At 34.8% G+C, this 13,111-nt stretch overlaps 1 protein-coding gene across 3 annotated transcripts in view; it reads left to right on the forward strand.

Moving 5' to 3' along the window:
* FGF12 (fibroblast growth factor 12) overlaps window positions 1-13,111 on the forward strand; it is a 544,642-nt gene that overhangs the window by 367,655 nt on the left and 163,876 nt on the right. For all 3 annotated transcript variants that reach the window (XM_081302066.1, XM_081302065.1, XM_081302064.1), the window contains one exon: window positions 7,238-7,341. In XM_081302066.1, the coding sequence (XP_081158192.1) occupies window positions 7,238-7,341 (104 nt within the window). The remainder of the gene's footprint in view (window positions 1-7,237; window positions 7,342-13,111) is intronic.

The following is a 13,111-nucleotide window of genomic DNA, read 5'->3' on the forward strand; positions in this document are numbered from 1 at the left end:
TATCCAGAGTATACAAAGAACTCAAAAAATTAGACAATAAGATAACAAATAACCCAGTCAACAAATGGGCAAACGACCTGAACAGACACCTCACAGAGGAGGATATACAATCAATCAATAAGTACATGAAAAAATGCTCACCATCTCTAGCAGTCAGAGAAATGCAAATCAAAACCACCCTAAGATACCATTTCACTCCAGTAAGATTGGCAGCCACTATGAAGTCAAACAACAACAAGTGCTGGAGAGGTTGTGGAGAAAAGGGTACACTTGTACATTGCTGGTGGGACTGCAAATTGGTGCGGCCAATTTGGAAAGCAGTTTGGAGATTCCTGGGAAAGATGGGAATGGAACCACCATTTGACCCTGCTATTGCCCTTCTTGGACTATTCCCTGAAGACCTTAAAAGAGCATGCTACAGGGATACTGCCACATCGATGTTCATAGCAGCACAATTCACAATTGCTAGACTGTGGAACCAACCCAGATGCCCCTCAGTAGATGAATGGATAAAAAAAAATGTGGCATCTATACACAATGGAGTACTATGCAGCAATAAAAAATGACAAAATCATAGAATTTGCAGGGAAATGGACAGCACTAGAGCAGATTATGCTTAGTGAAGCTAGCCAATCCCTAAAAAACAAGTGCCAAATGTCTTCTTTGATATAATGAGAGCAAATATGAACAGAGCAGGGAGGAAGAATAGGAAGAAAAGAGTAACATTAATCAGTGACATGAGATGGGAGGGAAAGGGAGAGATGAGGAAAATTGCATGGAAATGAAGGGAGACCCTCATTGCTATACAAAATTACATATAAGAGGCTGGGTGGGGAATGGGAAAATAAATAAGGAGGGAGATGGATTACAGTAGATGGGGTAGAGAGAGTAAAGGGGAGGGGAGGGGGATAGTGGGGGATAGGAAAGGGAGCAGAGTACAACAATTACCAATAGGGCATTATGTAAAATTGTGGATGTGTAACCGATGTGACTCTGCAATCTGCATTTGGGGTAAAATTGGGAGTTCATAACCCACTTCAGTCTAATGTATGAAGTATGATATGTCAAGTGCTTTGTAACGTTGTGAACAACCAATAAAAAAAAAAAAATTCACTACTCCTTCCATAGCATAAATGTGTCATTTGGTTTACAGTAAGGACTCAGTAAGTATTTATGGAAAGAACAGATGACTTCTGAACCAGGGAAGTTGTAGAGATCTTTCCAAAGCTCTGAGAGTTCAGTGGACTAAGGCCAAGAGTGTTCCTACAGAGTTTACAAAGTCACCTTTCATTTCCTCATTTATTCTCTTTGTAGTCCCAAAAGAAGTTAGGTCTTTTATATACCCTGAGACAAAGCTCAACAGTTAAATTACTGAATTTATAATAAAATGACATTTTTGCATGTCAAAATATCTAGAAAAAAGGTAGGCATTCAATATGTATAATATCTTTAGTTTTTACTTTCTCACTTGTTACTTTTCTTTTTGTACTTCCATTTAAATTTCAATCTTAGCCTGACTTAGGTTTTGTAGGTCCTAAAGCTTATATAGTTTGGGGATCCCCTTGAGAAAAATAATAAATTAAAATTTGGTACAAATATTAGTATCTAGAGTAAGAAAAAAATTAGAAAAATTATATTTTAAAAATTGTAAACTACCACAAAGATTATAGAAATCCAGAAAAATGTTTTTACTGATTACTTGATGACTACAAATTTGTTTTCCATTGTTTTGTATATAGTATTTGAATGTTTTTCATATAGTGACAATTGTATACTGCACTTTCTGTAGGAAATATGGAAGGATAATTTAATTTTTCCTGTAGCATGATTAATCAAAATGAATCTTTTGCCAGGCAAGGTAATGCCTGTTTGTGATTCCAGGGGCTTGCGAAGCTGATTCAGGAAGATCACAAGTTGGAGGCCATCCTCAGCAGCTTAGCAAGGCCCTAAGCAACCTAGCATGACCTTGTCTCAAAATAAAAAATAAAAAATAAAAAGGACTGGGGATGTGGCTCAGTGGTTAAGTGCCCTCTGTGCCCTCAGTGGTCAATCCCTGATAACAAAAAGAAAATTAATCTTTTAAAAATATAGGTATATACTTATTTTAGCATCACAGCTCATAATTCTCTGATGATTAGTGACATTGAGTATCTTTTCATATACTTTTTGTATATATATCTCCCTCCCAAAGTATATTTTTTCCAATATCTATCTATCTATCTATCTATCATCTATCTATTATCTATCTATCTAATCTTTAGGGAAATGTCTGCTTAAGTACTTTGCCTACATTTGCCTTGGGCTATTTATTTATTTTACAATTGAGTTGTGACATTATATATTTTTTACATTAATCCTTTATCACATATGATTTGTAAATGTTTTCTTCTGCTCTCCATGTTGCCTCGGTTGATTGTTTTCATTACTACTCATAATTTTCAAAATTAGATGAAGTACCATTTTTTTTTTAGTTTTGCTTTCATTGCATATGCTTTCATGTTATATACAAGAGATCATTGCCAAGACCAATGTTAAGAAGTTTTTCTTCTATGTGTTCTTCTAGGAGTTTTATAGTTTCAAATCTCACTTTTAAGTCTGTAATTCATTTTGACTTGATTTTATGTGTGGTGTAAGATTTAGGCTAATTTCATTCTTTTGCTTATGGGTATCTACTGTTCCCACACACCATTTGAAAAAACTGTCATTTCCCTTCACTGTCTTTTTCCGTACCCTTTCTGCATGTAGTGTCATGTTTGAGTTTGCTTATGAATATAGACAGCTCCCGCTCTATTATTTCATTTTTTCAAAATGTTAAGTGTCAACATTATGAAAAAGTTTAGAATGAGATGCTCGTTTTGGAAAGGATGAGACGGAGAAGATTCTCAAATGTCAGTTTAGATACTTGGATTCTAGTGTGCATGTAAGTGTAGTCTTCATTTGACTGGGGTCCTGAATATAAATAGAATACATGCTCTCTGCACATTTTTAATCTTTCTTTCTCTTTTCCCCATCAACCCCATATTATGCAAGTGTGATTTAGATGTGATCCTTGTTTGGAGGGAGCTTACAATCTAATTGTAGTTGGGAGAATAAACAAAATAATTCCTTTTATTTTAAAGGAAAACAATTCCAAATGGTGATAAATAGAGTCTAGATTCAGGAGCAAGGCAGCTGATAAGCAACCTGGTGTTTGGTGTGTCATTTCAAGCATTGCAGGGGTTTCAATGGGTTTCTTCTTATCTCCATATGAGGAGAATAACATGAACCAGAGGTAACCAAGTATGCGGAAACATGGAGTTCAGAGGGGAGGAAGAAGATCAAATTACTAGAAGGAGGAAATAATCTATTAGAGTGAAGACTGCCGTGTGGCAGAAGGGTATGCTGTGACTGTACAGAAACTTAAATGTCAGGCTAACTTTTAAGTTTTAAATTTCATTTTTATTTAGAAAATCTCTTTTATTCCAATAAGGAAGCCTAATTTCCTGGAAATAACATGTCCTTTTATGACAATATAATCAATAACATTCATTAAATATAATATAATATATATATATAAAATATAAGCAATGTATTTATAACAGGTCTAGATGAGTCTTGCATTGTAGAGATGAAGACAGATATGAAAAATAATAACTCGTAACTCTAATACCCTTTTTCAAATGTCAGTGTAGAGATATGTACATAAAATAGACAATTCTGGAAAAGGAACTGCTGCCTCGGAGGGGATTGGGGAGTTAAATAAGTTAGGCCTTAAATGATGAAAAGAGTTTACTCCTTTTCAAGTGGGAAGATAGACTTTCCAGAAAGAGATAGGGGGACAAAAATCAAGCCTAGTTAAAAATCAGTGGGAACTTAGGAAACAGCAAATACTCTCTGATGCTAGTTAGGATGGATGAAAAAGGTGACAGGTGATAGGCTGCAAATGTGGGTTAAGGGTATGTGGACAAGGAGGAATCTCCAGAGCTTGTTGGCAGGGAACTGGTGAGAGTAGATGGGAGGTGTGGAGTCAAGTAGTCCAGTCACTGTATGCGGCTGAGACAGTGGCATTCAGGATAAAGAGGGAGACCTGACTCAGGAGGAGTTCTCCTTGAGTAATAAAATTGTCTCTAGCTTCTGTGAGCTAGAGACAGAGTGTGCTACACTGGAGACAAAGAATAGATTAGACTAAGTCCCTGGCCACTTTGGGGCATTTTAAGAAGCAGATAAGGACTCCCTTGAAGAGAAGTGCTTTCATCTTTTTCTACTAAAAAGTCTCATTTCAAATTATTTGCTTGATTTTTTTAAAAAGAGAATTTGGTGAGTCTCCCTGAAGCACGGAGTCTGAAAGCCATTATCACCTTGTGTTTTATAGAAAACTTTTACACAGATTCTTGTTTTTATCCCTGACTAACCTTAGTAGCTTCCTTAAACTCTTCACGTAGAAAAATCATTAGAGTTGCTTTTTCTTTCTCTTTCAGCTGCATGATTTGTCCAGGGAAGTATTTCCTTTAGAAAGATATTAGACACAATTTTAGATTTCCTTATCCCTTCTTACAAAATTATCATTGAAACTGATATTTTCCAGTGTCTGCTTTTATTTACACGGTATAACCTTGTGAAGAATTGAACCCAGGGAAACTTAACCACTGAGCCACATCCCAGCCCTATTTATTTATTTATTTTAAGACAGGATCTCACTAAGTTGTTTAGGGCTTGGCTAAGTTGCTGAGACTGACTTTGAACTTGTGATCCTCCTAACTCAACTTCCCACTGGGATTATAAGCATGTTCCACCATGTCTGGTTTATAAACTGTATTTTAGGAGGGATTCTTCAGAGTTCTAAAGACCCATCTCACTGGTCAGTATTGAGTCCATAGGAGCTACCTTTAGCTATAGAATATGTAGGGGAAACTAGCTAAATCACCTATTTGTGAGAAAGTAAGAATAGGTATTTGGAGAAATTAAGAGGATAGGAGGATAAAATATGGTATTTTAACATAAGCATCTTAGAGAGCTAAAAACTCTTTGTTCAGACATGGTTTTACCTGAGTTACCTCCCTGAATCTGTTTGTTCTTCTAAAGTTAAAGTAGTCATTATTCTGTCCTAAACTCTCCCTAACATTTATGGTTGAGGATTAAATACAATTGATGAGATCAGCACTTTGAAAATTAAATGATGCACAAATATAAACTATTCCCTTTTGTAGCATTAAGTGAGTTGCTGAATATATACTCAAAAATACTACTGATGAAATATATCAGGTTTTACATTAATCTCATGATAACCTTATTTACCAATCAGAAGTAGCAATCATTAATGTCAACTTTTTTTTTTTTATAAAGGGCACATCTGTGTTATAAAACATTTTTGGAAGCACGATAATGCATTTGGGTCTTCTATAAACTCTATACAGTAAAAGTAAGCAAACTCTGCCCATTTTACGGATAGGAAAACTCAGTTAGTGAGATTAAATGAATGGCTCAAAGTCCCATCACTCTGAGTGGTTTGTGTAGCAACTATGTTATCTACAAATCTTTCACAATTTTAAAATCTGTGTTGCTGCTCTAGTGTTTATAGGTCACACATCTTCTTGCCCATTTGACAAAGTCTAAATCTTTACATTTAGAGGAATACGCTCTTAGTTGTTTATCCTTACTTTATCTATATGGCATTCCTTCTCATTTCTCCCTAATATGAAGCTTCCAACCTGCCCATCATTTCCTGCACAAATCCACAAGTCTGCAAAACTCCTGCCCCACTAAACTGTCTTTCTGTTCTTTGCTCCCTCAACTTCTGTCCCAAGTGTCAACTCAGGTCCCCAGTCTGTGTGAAGCATTTCCTGAGTACTTGAGGCCATGCAGATCTTCCATTTCCCTGAACTTCTGGAAAATAGAAATATATATAGAATGCATATATTACATTTAATTATAGAAGTAAATTATACACTGTATCAGGTTATTCCATATGTCTTAGCTTTTCCTCCACAAGTAGATTTGAAGGTCTTATATTTCTTAAGCAATTTCAGTAGCACAAGGACAATGGAAAGAACACGAAAATAACTAGTTCAAATCTAAATTGAGCCAACAATTAATCCTTAAGCAACTTCTAAGATGTATTCTGCACTTTTATTGCAAATGAGGAAACAAGTCCAAAGAGCCAAAGATCCTAATTCAAAAAGGACAGCTAGCAATGAAATCCTGATACATGGAATGTGTGGTCTAAGGCTTGATCCTCTAAAACTTTCAAATGAACATTTGATTGAAATACAAATACGGTGTTGTGTTGTGTTGTGTGTGTGACTGTGTGTGCATCTATACATGTGTGTTTGTGTGTAAGTGGTTTATTATCCCAAGTTGAGAGAACCCAGAAAAAAGAAGCACTCCTGGTTAATGGTAGCTTTTATGTTAATTTATGTGCATCTTATATTCAAAACTGAGAAGACCAAAACTGATGGGGATTTTATCAATAGAAAAGGTGGATAAGGACTTCTGAGTCAGGATATTAAAGTGAATTGCAGAGATATTCACTTACGCATGCAGTCATGAGATATTTAATTCATATCTGTAATACCACCTACAGAGCTTAACTATATGATGGCTTTTTCCCTATATGTAATGCAAATCTTTTCAGAGTAGGGGTAGTGCTTTCTGCTTATGCTCATTTTGTAATCTCAAAAGTAACTGAAATAGTGCCAGCAATGTAATTCATAGCAATACCTTGTTAAAAGAAACATAGATTATCTGCTTTATATTTTTCTGGTGTGTGAATTTTTTCTCTGGGTGGACATATGGAGTGCTAACTGTGGGTTTTTTTTTGTTGTTGTTTTTTGTTTTTTTTTTTTTGTTTTTTTTTTTAGCAATGGGCAACTCAAATATTTAGAGAGCACAAGCCTATTTCCGTTTCCTTTTAGGGATGTGTTCATTGTGAGGAGCAGGGATCCTAGTAGTTTAGATTCAAGTGGGGTCCTTAGAGATCTTCTGATCTGACCCCTTTATTTTAGATGAGTTATAAAAGGTACCTGAAGTTATATGGGCAGTTATTGGTGGTCAGAGATGAGAGGAGAATAAACCAGTTCTTCTTGTTCTTAGAATTTCTGTCTCACCTGTGTCTCTGTCCCTGTCTCTTGTTTTCTTTTTTTTTTCCTACCAAATTTCTTTATTAAATCTTCAGTTTTCAAAAGAATCATTGAGAGTAGCAAGGCAGTTTATTCAAAAGGTCACTGACCCTTTCTTGTCTGTCTTCTTTTTGTTACTTTAGCCCTCTTCAATCTAATTCCAGTGGGCCTGCGCGTGGTGGCCATCCAAGGGGTGAAAGCCAGCCTCTATGTGGCCATGAATGGCGAAGGCTATCTCTACAGCTCAGTAAGTACCTTGTAGTGTGTGTGTGAGTGTGTGTGTATGTATGTGTGTGTGTGTGTGTGTGTGTGTGTGAGAGAGAGAGAGAGAGAGAGAGAGAGAGAGAGAGAGAGAGAAAACTGGCATTGAGAGATAATGGACAAGCCATTATTCTAAAGAAGCAACTTGAAAGTTTAAGTTATTTTGTGTTTTTGAATCCAGTTTTCAGCGCTGTTATAAAGATTTTATAATTCAGACTGCTAAAGATCGTGGTCTATGGCATGAAAAAGAGCCAGGTACTCTGTGTGTTGTAAGTCCTCTGTTTCTGGCTTCCACATCTAGAGGGTACCCTAATCTTTAGAATTTTACTTGTTTAATTCAAGGAGAAGATGTTTTTCCTTTTCTGTTACCCCTGTCTCCAGCACAAAAGATGGCTTAAGAAAGAAAATGCTTCAGTCTTCCTGGGTGTAATATTTGTCCTGTTGTGGAAAATTTTCAGGATAGGTTATGTTTTTGTTTGTGTTTAAATCTGCGTGGCACCTAAAAAGTTATATTTTCAAAACAACTTCTTAATTAAAAAGCCCTGTGACTTTATGGAATGAGCTCTGGATTAGAGGCAGGGATGTTTTGGTAGTATTTGAATTTTAGGTAGTATCTAGATAGCCCTTTGGACAAATCACTTCCCCTTCTTGAATTTCTTTCTGGACTTTTCAAACAAGGGTGTTGGTCACAATCTTGGCTAATGCCCCTTTTGAATCTAAAACTGACAAAATTACATAGCAGCAAGGACCACATTATGAACATTGACATATCTTAAAGTTCTTAATGCTATTCTGATGCTTGTCTCACTCTCAAAATAATCAGTTATACATTGATAGGATATATCTGTACCTAATGTTGTACCACACAATTTCTCGTTTCTTATATGGGAGTTGCCAGCTCATGAAAAAAGAAAAATAATTCCTTAAAAATCATGTTACAGGGACACAGCCACATTAATGTTTATAGCAACACAATTCACTATAGCTAAACTGTGGAACCAACCTAGATGCCTGAATGGATTAAAAAATGTGGCAGATATACACAATGGAATATTACTCATCAGTAAAGAGATTAAAATCATGGCATTTGCAGGTAAATGGATGAAGTTAGAGAAGATAATGCTAAGTGAAATTAGCCAATCCCAAATAAACAAATGCCAAATGTTTTATTTGATATAAGGAGGCTGATTCATAGTGGGATAGGAAGAAGGAGCATGAGAGGAATAGACGAACTCTAGATAGGGCAGAGGAGATGGAGGGGAGGGGAGGGGGCATGGGGGTAATTAATGATGGTGGAATGTGAGGATCATTATTATCCAAAGTACATGTATGAAGACACGAATTGGTGTGAATATACTTTGTATACAACCAGAGATATGAAAAATTGTGTTCTCTATGTGTCATAAGAATTGTAATGCATTCTGCTGTTATATATAAATAAAAATTTCATGTAAAATATGGATAAAATACCAAAAATGATAAAACAACACTTCAAAAAGCAAATTTTTATTTGCAACCCAGTTTAAGAAATACAATATTCCTATCATTTTATTTGTAAACACCATTCTCCCATCTCATCCCGCTTCCTGGCCCTCATCACCATCCCAAGAAACCATTATCATATTTTTTGTATCATTCCTTTGTTACTGAATATGTTTTTTAAAAATAATTACCAAATATGTTTGTATATGCAAGCAGCACATTGTTTACTTTTGGACGGTTGAGTACTGTATATAAATGGAATTGGCAAGTACAGCAACAACAAAAAATTGTGGTTGAATATTTCTACTTTCTATGATCAATAAATTAAAGTTATATAGGAAGTTCACATAATTCTACTTGACTGTAAACTAGTTATCAAACAGTTTTATTAGGCTCTTTCACTATTCAGTTAAATGCATCTCTGATAAATTTACTTGCTTATTAGTAATATATCTGTCATTCATATTATAATTAAAGTCATTATAGTTTAAATGTTCCCAACAAAAAGAAATGACAAATATCTGTGATGATGATGTGCCAACTACCCTGAATTGATCATTACACATTGTGATTGTGAATTAAAATGTCACACTGTACTCCATAAATATGTCAAATTGCCATATGTCGATTAAAAATAAAATTACAATTTTACTCCTGAGCATACTCAGATCTAAGTACACATTCATATACTAAAGAAGCACTAACACATTTTTCAGCAGTTACTGCTCAGAATAATATCTAAAAATAAAAACATTTTCAGTAAAATAACAAGCACTCAATTTTAGTGTGTCATAGTTTGAACAATCCTTTGTGTCTAGTTATTGTGAATTCATTTTAAAACCTAAAATCAAAATAAGAAAAAGAAAGATAACAGATTGTTTTGAGTAATTACAGAGATAAGCTATTTAAGGTAAAATTTCAAAAGCAATAAAAGCTAAAACACAGAGATAGTATTAATATAGTATTAATTTAATTAAATAGCATTAATTAATTAGTATAGTTTTAATTTAAGGACTCAATCAGTCATTAAATAAGCAGCTGAATGTGGTATATATTGTAATATAATAATATAACCTTTATACATAAAGGTTACATATATATATATATATACATATATATATATATATTTGTATATATTTTATTTACTATTTACTATTACATGTTATATTGAAAAGGTCATAATTCAGAAAATAATCACACAAAAACTGTAGAGTTCAAATATTTGTACTAGAGTTAATTTCCAAATGTCCAGGAAGAAGAAAATTTCAGGAAGTCTGCCACAGTATTGTAGGCAGGAGACTGTGTCCTTCTGTGTGTGTATGTGTGTGTGTATGTTTGCACACACATGTGCAGAATGGTGGGGCAGTGAGGGGAGTGGTTTTATCCTCTTCAGCTTTTTAAAGAGATGCATTTTTTTTTCATCCCTCAACTATAGAACTGCAGTTAAGACACAGTGACCTGAAGCCCATAGAGGGAGAGATTAAAAACAAAACAAAACAAAACAAAAAAAAACCTTTTGAGAATTAGACTGTAGGAGTGTCTTTGCAATGCGGCAAACACCTTTGTAAAATCCATAATCACTTATTGAGTTACAAGCTTTGGGTACCTAGATTTTTTGGGGTCTCCTCTCTACTTAAACTAGCTTCATAACCAAGAATCATGATGCTTCCCCCTGTTATGGATCTGTGATGATACTAGGAATAATTTTTAAGTATAACATCACTGACATCGATCATTAGGGTCTCTGCTTTAAAAAATGATTGTCTTTATGGCTAGGACTAATAAGAGTAAATGTTGTTTTTTAACTTTAAACAAGGGATGAAGCTCTGAAGATTCTGCAATAGGATTTAAGAGGGTCAATATTGGAGGATCAGGCCTCACCACACCTTATACTGCTGCTGCTCCTCTGGCTGGTGTGCCTCAGCAGGAGGGTAGGGCCAGGGCCTTGTGTAGAGTTAAAAATCTGCTGTTAATCTCATCTTTCCTGAGATGTGTTTGGTATGCATTAAGGCTCAAGGTCACTTGAAAATCAATTTCCTATGTCCTGTGAAAGGCATAGCTGTATACATCAATATGGAACATAAACTGGGTATGTGGAAGGAGGGGCAGTAACTGGGCAAACTGAAGAAGTCCGAAAGAAGCTGAGAGTTCAAGAGGAATTCACAAATGGTACTGTTTACCTAGTGTTATTTGTCTGGTTCATAGAAATTAATTTCCTTGTTACTTTTGGTTTTCTCACTGTTCGTTAGCTTTTCATTGCTCTTACCAAAATACTTGACAAGACCAACTTAGAGGAAGAAAATTTTATTTTAGACTCACAATTTCAGAGGTTAAGTCCATAGTCAGACAATTCCATTGCTTTTGGGCCTGAGGTGAGACAAAACATCATGGTGGATAGGCATGGCAGAGAAATGCCCATGAGTTTATGGGAGCAGAAAGCAGAGACAGAAAGAGAGATATACATAGGGAGAAAGGTGCACATGCGCCAGGTACAAATATAGTCCAAGATCATATCCCCAGCAGTCTGCCTCCTCCAGCCACATACCCCCTGAAATCACTAGCCAGAATCCATTAGCTATCAATGGATTAATCCAGCAAATGAATTAATCCATAATGAGGTAAGAGGCCAAATCATTGCAAGAGCTTTGAGGGGGATATTTCAGATCAAAACATGACACCCTCTTTTACCAAACTATAGGAGAATAGAGGAGAGGTAAAAATGAACTGATTGGTAGCACAGTACTAGAGTTTTAAGATTCATTTGAAAATTTGTATTGTAATACGTTGCTGATGTGTCCTGGATTTGTTTTTACCATTGTGGCTTGTATTTTTTTCATCTACTTGTGCTTCTCTTCTTTTTTCTATTTTCTGTTGAATTATTAAAGTTTCTTTCCTTTTTAAAAAATTATTTGGCTAGGTTATAAACTTAGGCTTTATTTCTATTTCTTTAGTGATTGCCTTTATTTTTTTAAACATACATTCATAATTACATAGATTACTAAATAACTTTTGTGTTTCTGTCTTCCAAATAGCTCATGGGCCCTAGGATATTTTATTGACTATTAAACTCTACCACTCTTTTAGCTACTTTGATGAATTGTTCTCTAAAATAAATGTTATTTTATAGTTAGTCATTAAATCATACCAATTTTTATAATAATGTGTGTAGTTTTTGCTTGTATGTGTATCTATTTTGGTCTTCTGAATTTACCTTCCCTTTAAGCCATTATCTCTATTGATTTTTGTGAGTGTCTGTGGGTAGTTAATTCACTTCATCTTGATATCCATGCAAATGTCTTCCTTTCACTTTTACACTTGAATTGCAATTCAAACAGTAATAAGATAAAATCCCATTGGCTTCTAGCATCAATTGTTGATGATGGAAAGTTTGCTGTAAGTTTAATACTCTTTGTCGGTAACCTTAATAGAAACTTAAAAAAAAAATGTTTTGTCTTTCCACCTCCTGCTCTGCAAATTCACTATAATGTGTAGTTGTGACTCTATCTTTTCCTATTAGGAATTGGAATGGAATAATGATCCAAAGAATCATACTTTTCTAATTATACAATATTTTAACTCTTATATACACATCTTATTTCTCTCTCATGCTTTCCAGTCTCTTGTGCTGATAATACTTAAGTGATTTAAGTTAGAAGCTTTCAAATTCATCTAGACTAGGATTTCTGCCATCTGTTTTGTGATTTCAATCACAGTGTTTTTCATTTTTGGATGCTGAATGTTTTCTGTTTAATATCTTCCTGTACTTGATTTATTTCTTCCTGTTTTTGTTCTCTGGCTTCACTTTTTTCTTTTCACAGAAATCCATTAATTCATCTATCTCTCTGAGCTTTCCTAACATACTTTATCAGACTTTTCCATAAAGTTAATTTCTCTTGTAATGAATTCATATCCCAATCATTGATTTTTGTTGATTGCCATTTTAGATTTAGATTAGATTAGAATTTAGAATTTGTTCTTTGTGTTTTGGGGATTTTGGTCTCCACTCACATTTCTCCTCCTCTCCCCTTCTTTCTTTTCCTCTGAGGACTGCTCTTACTTTTTTAGCACTTTTTGGTTGTTTCTGTACAACCTCCAGTAGACCTTTGAATAAGATTTTAAAAGAGACATTTCAAGGCTCCTACGTTAGGGTGACATTGGGAAAAGGGCAGGGTCCCAGGCTAGGGTTGTGGCTTGGCTCAGTTACATTTTTTGTGGTGCTTTGTCTATGACTCTTTCTTGCTTTAAGGAGATAGTAGTGTTTTTTTAAAATGTTT

This window comes from Spermophilus citellus, assembly GCF_964194105.1.
Source record: "Spermophilus citellus genome assembly, chromosome: 7".
Taxonomy (NCBI): Eukaryota; Metazoa; Chordata; class Mammalia; order Rodentia; family Sciuridae; genus Spermophilus; species Spermophilus citellus.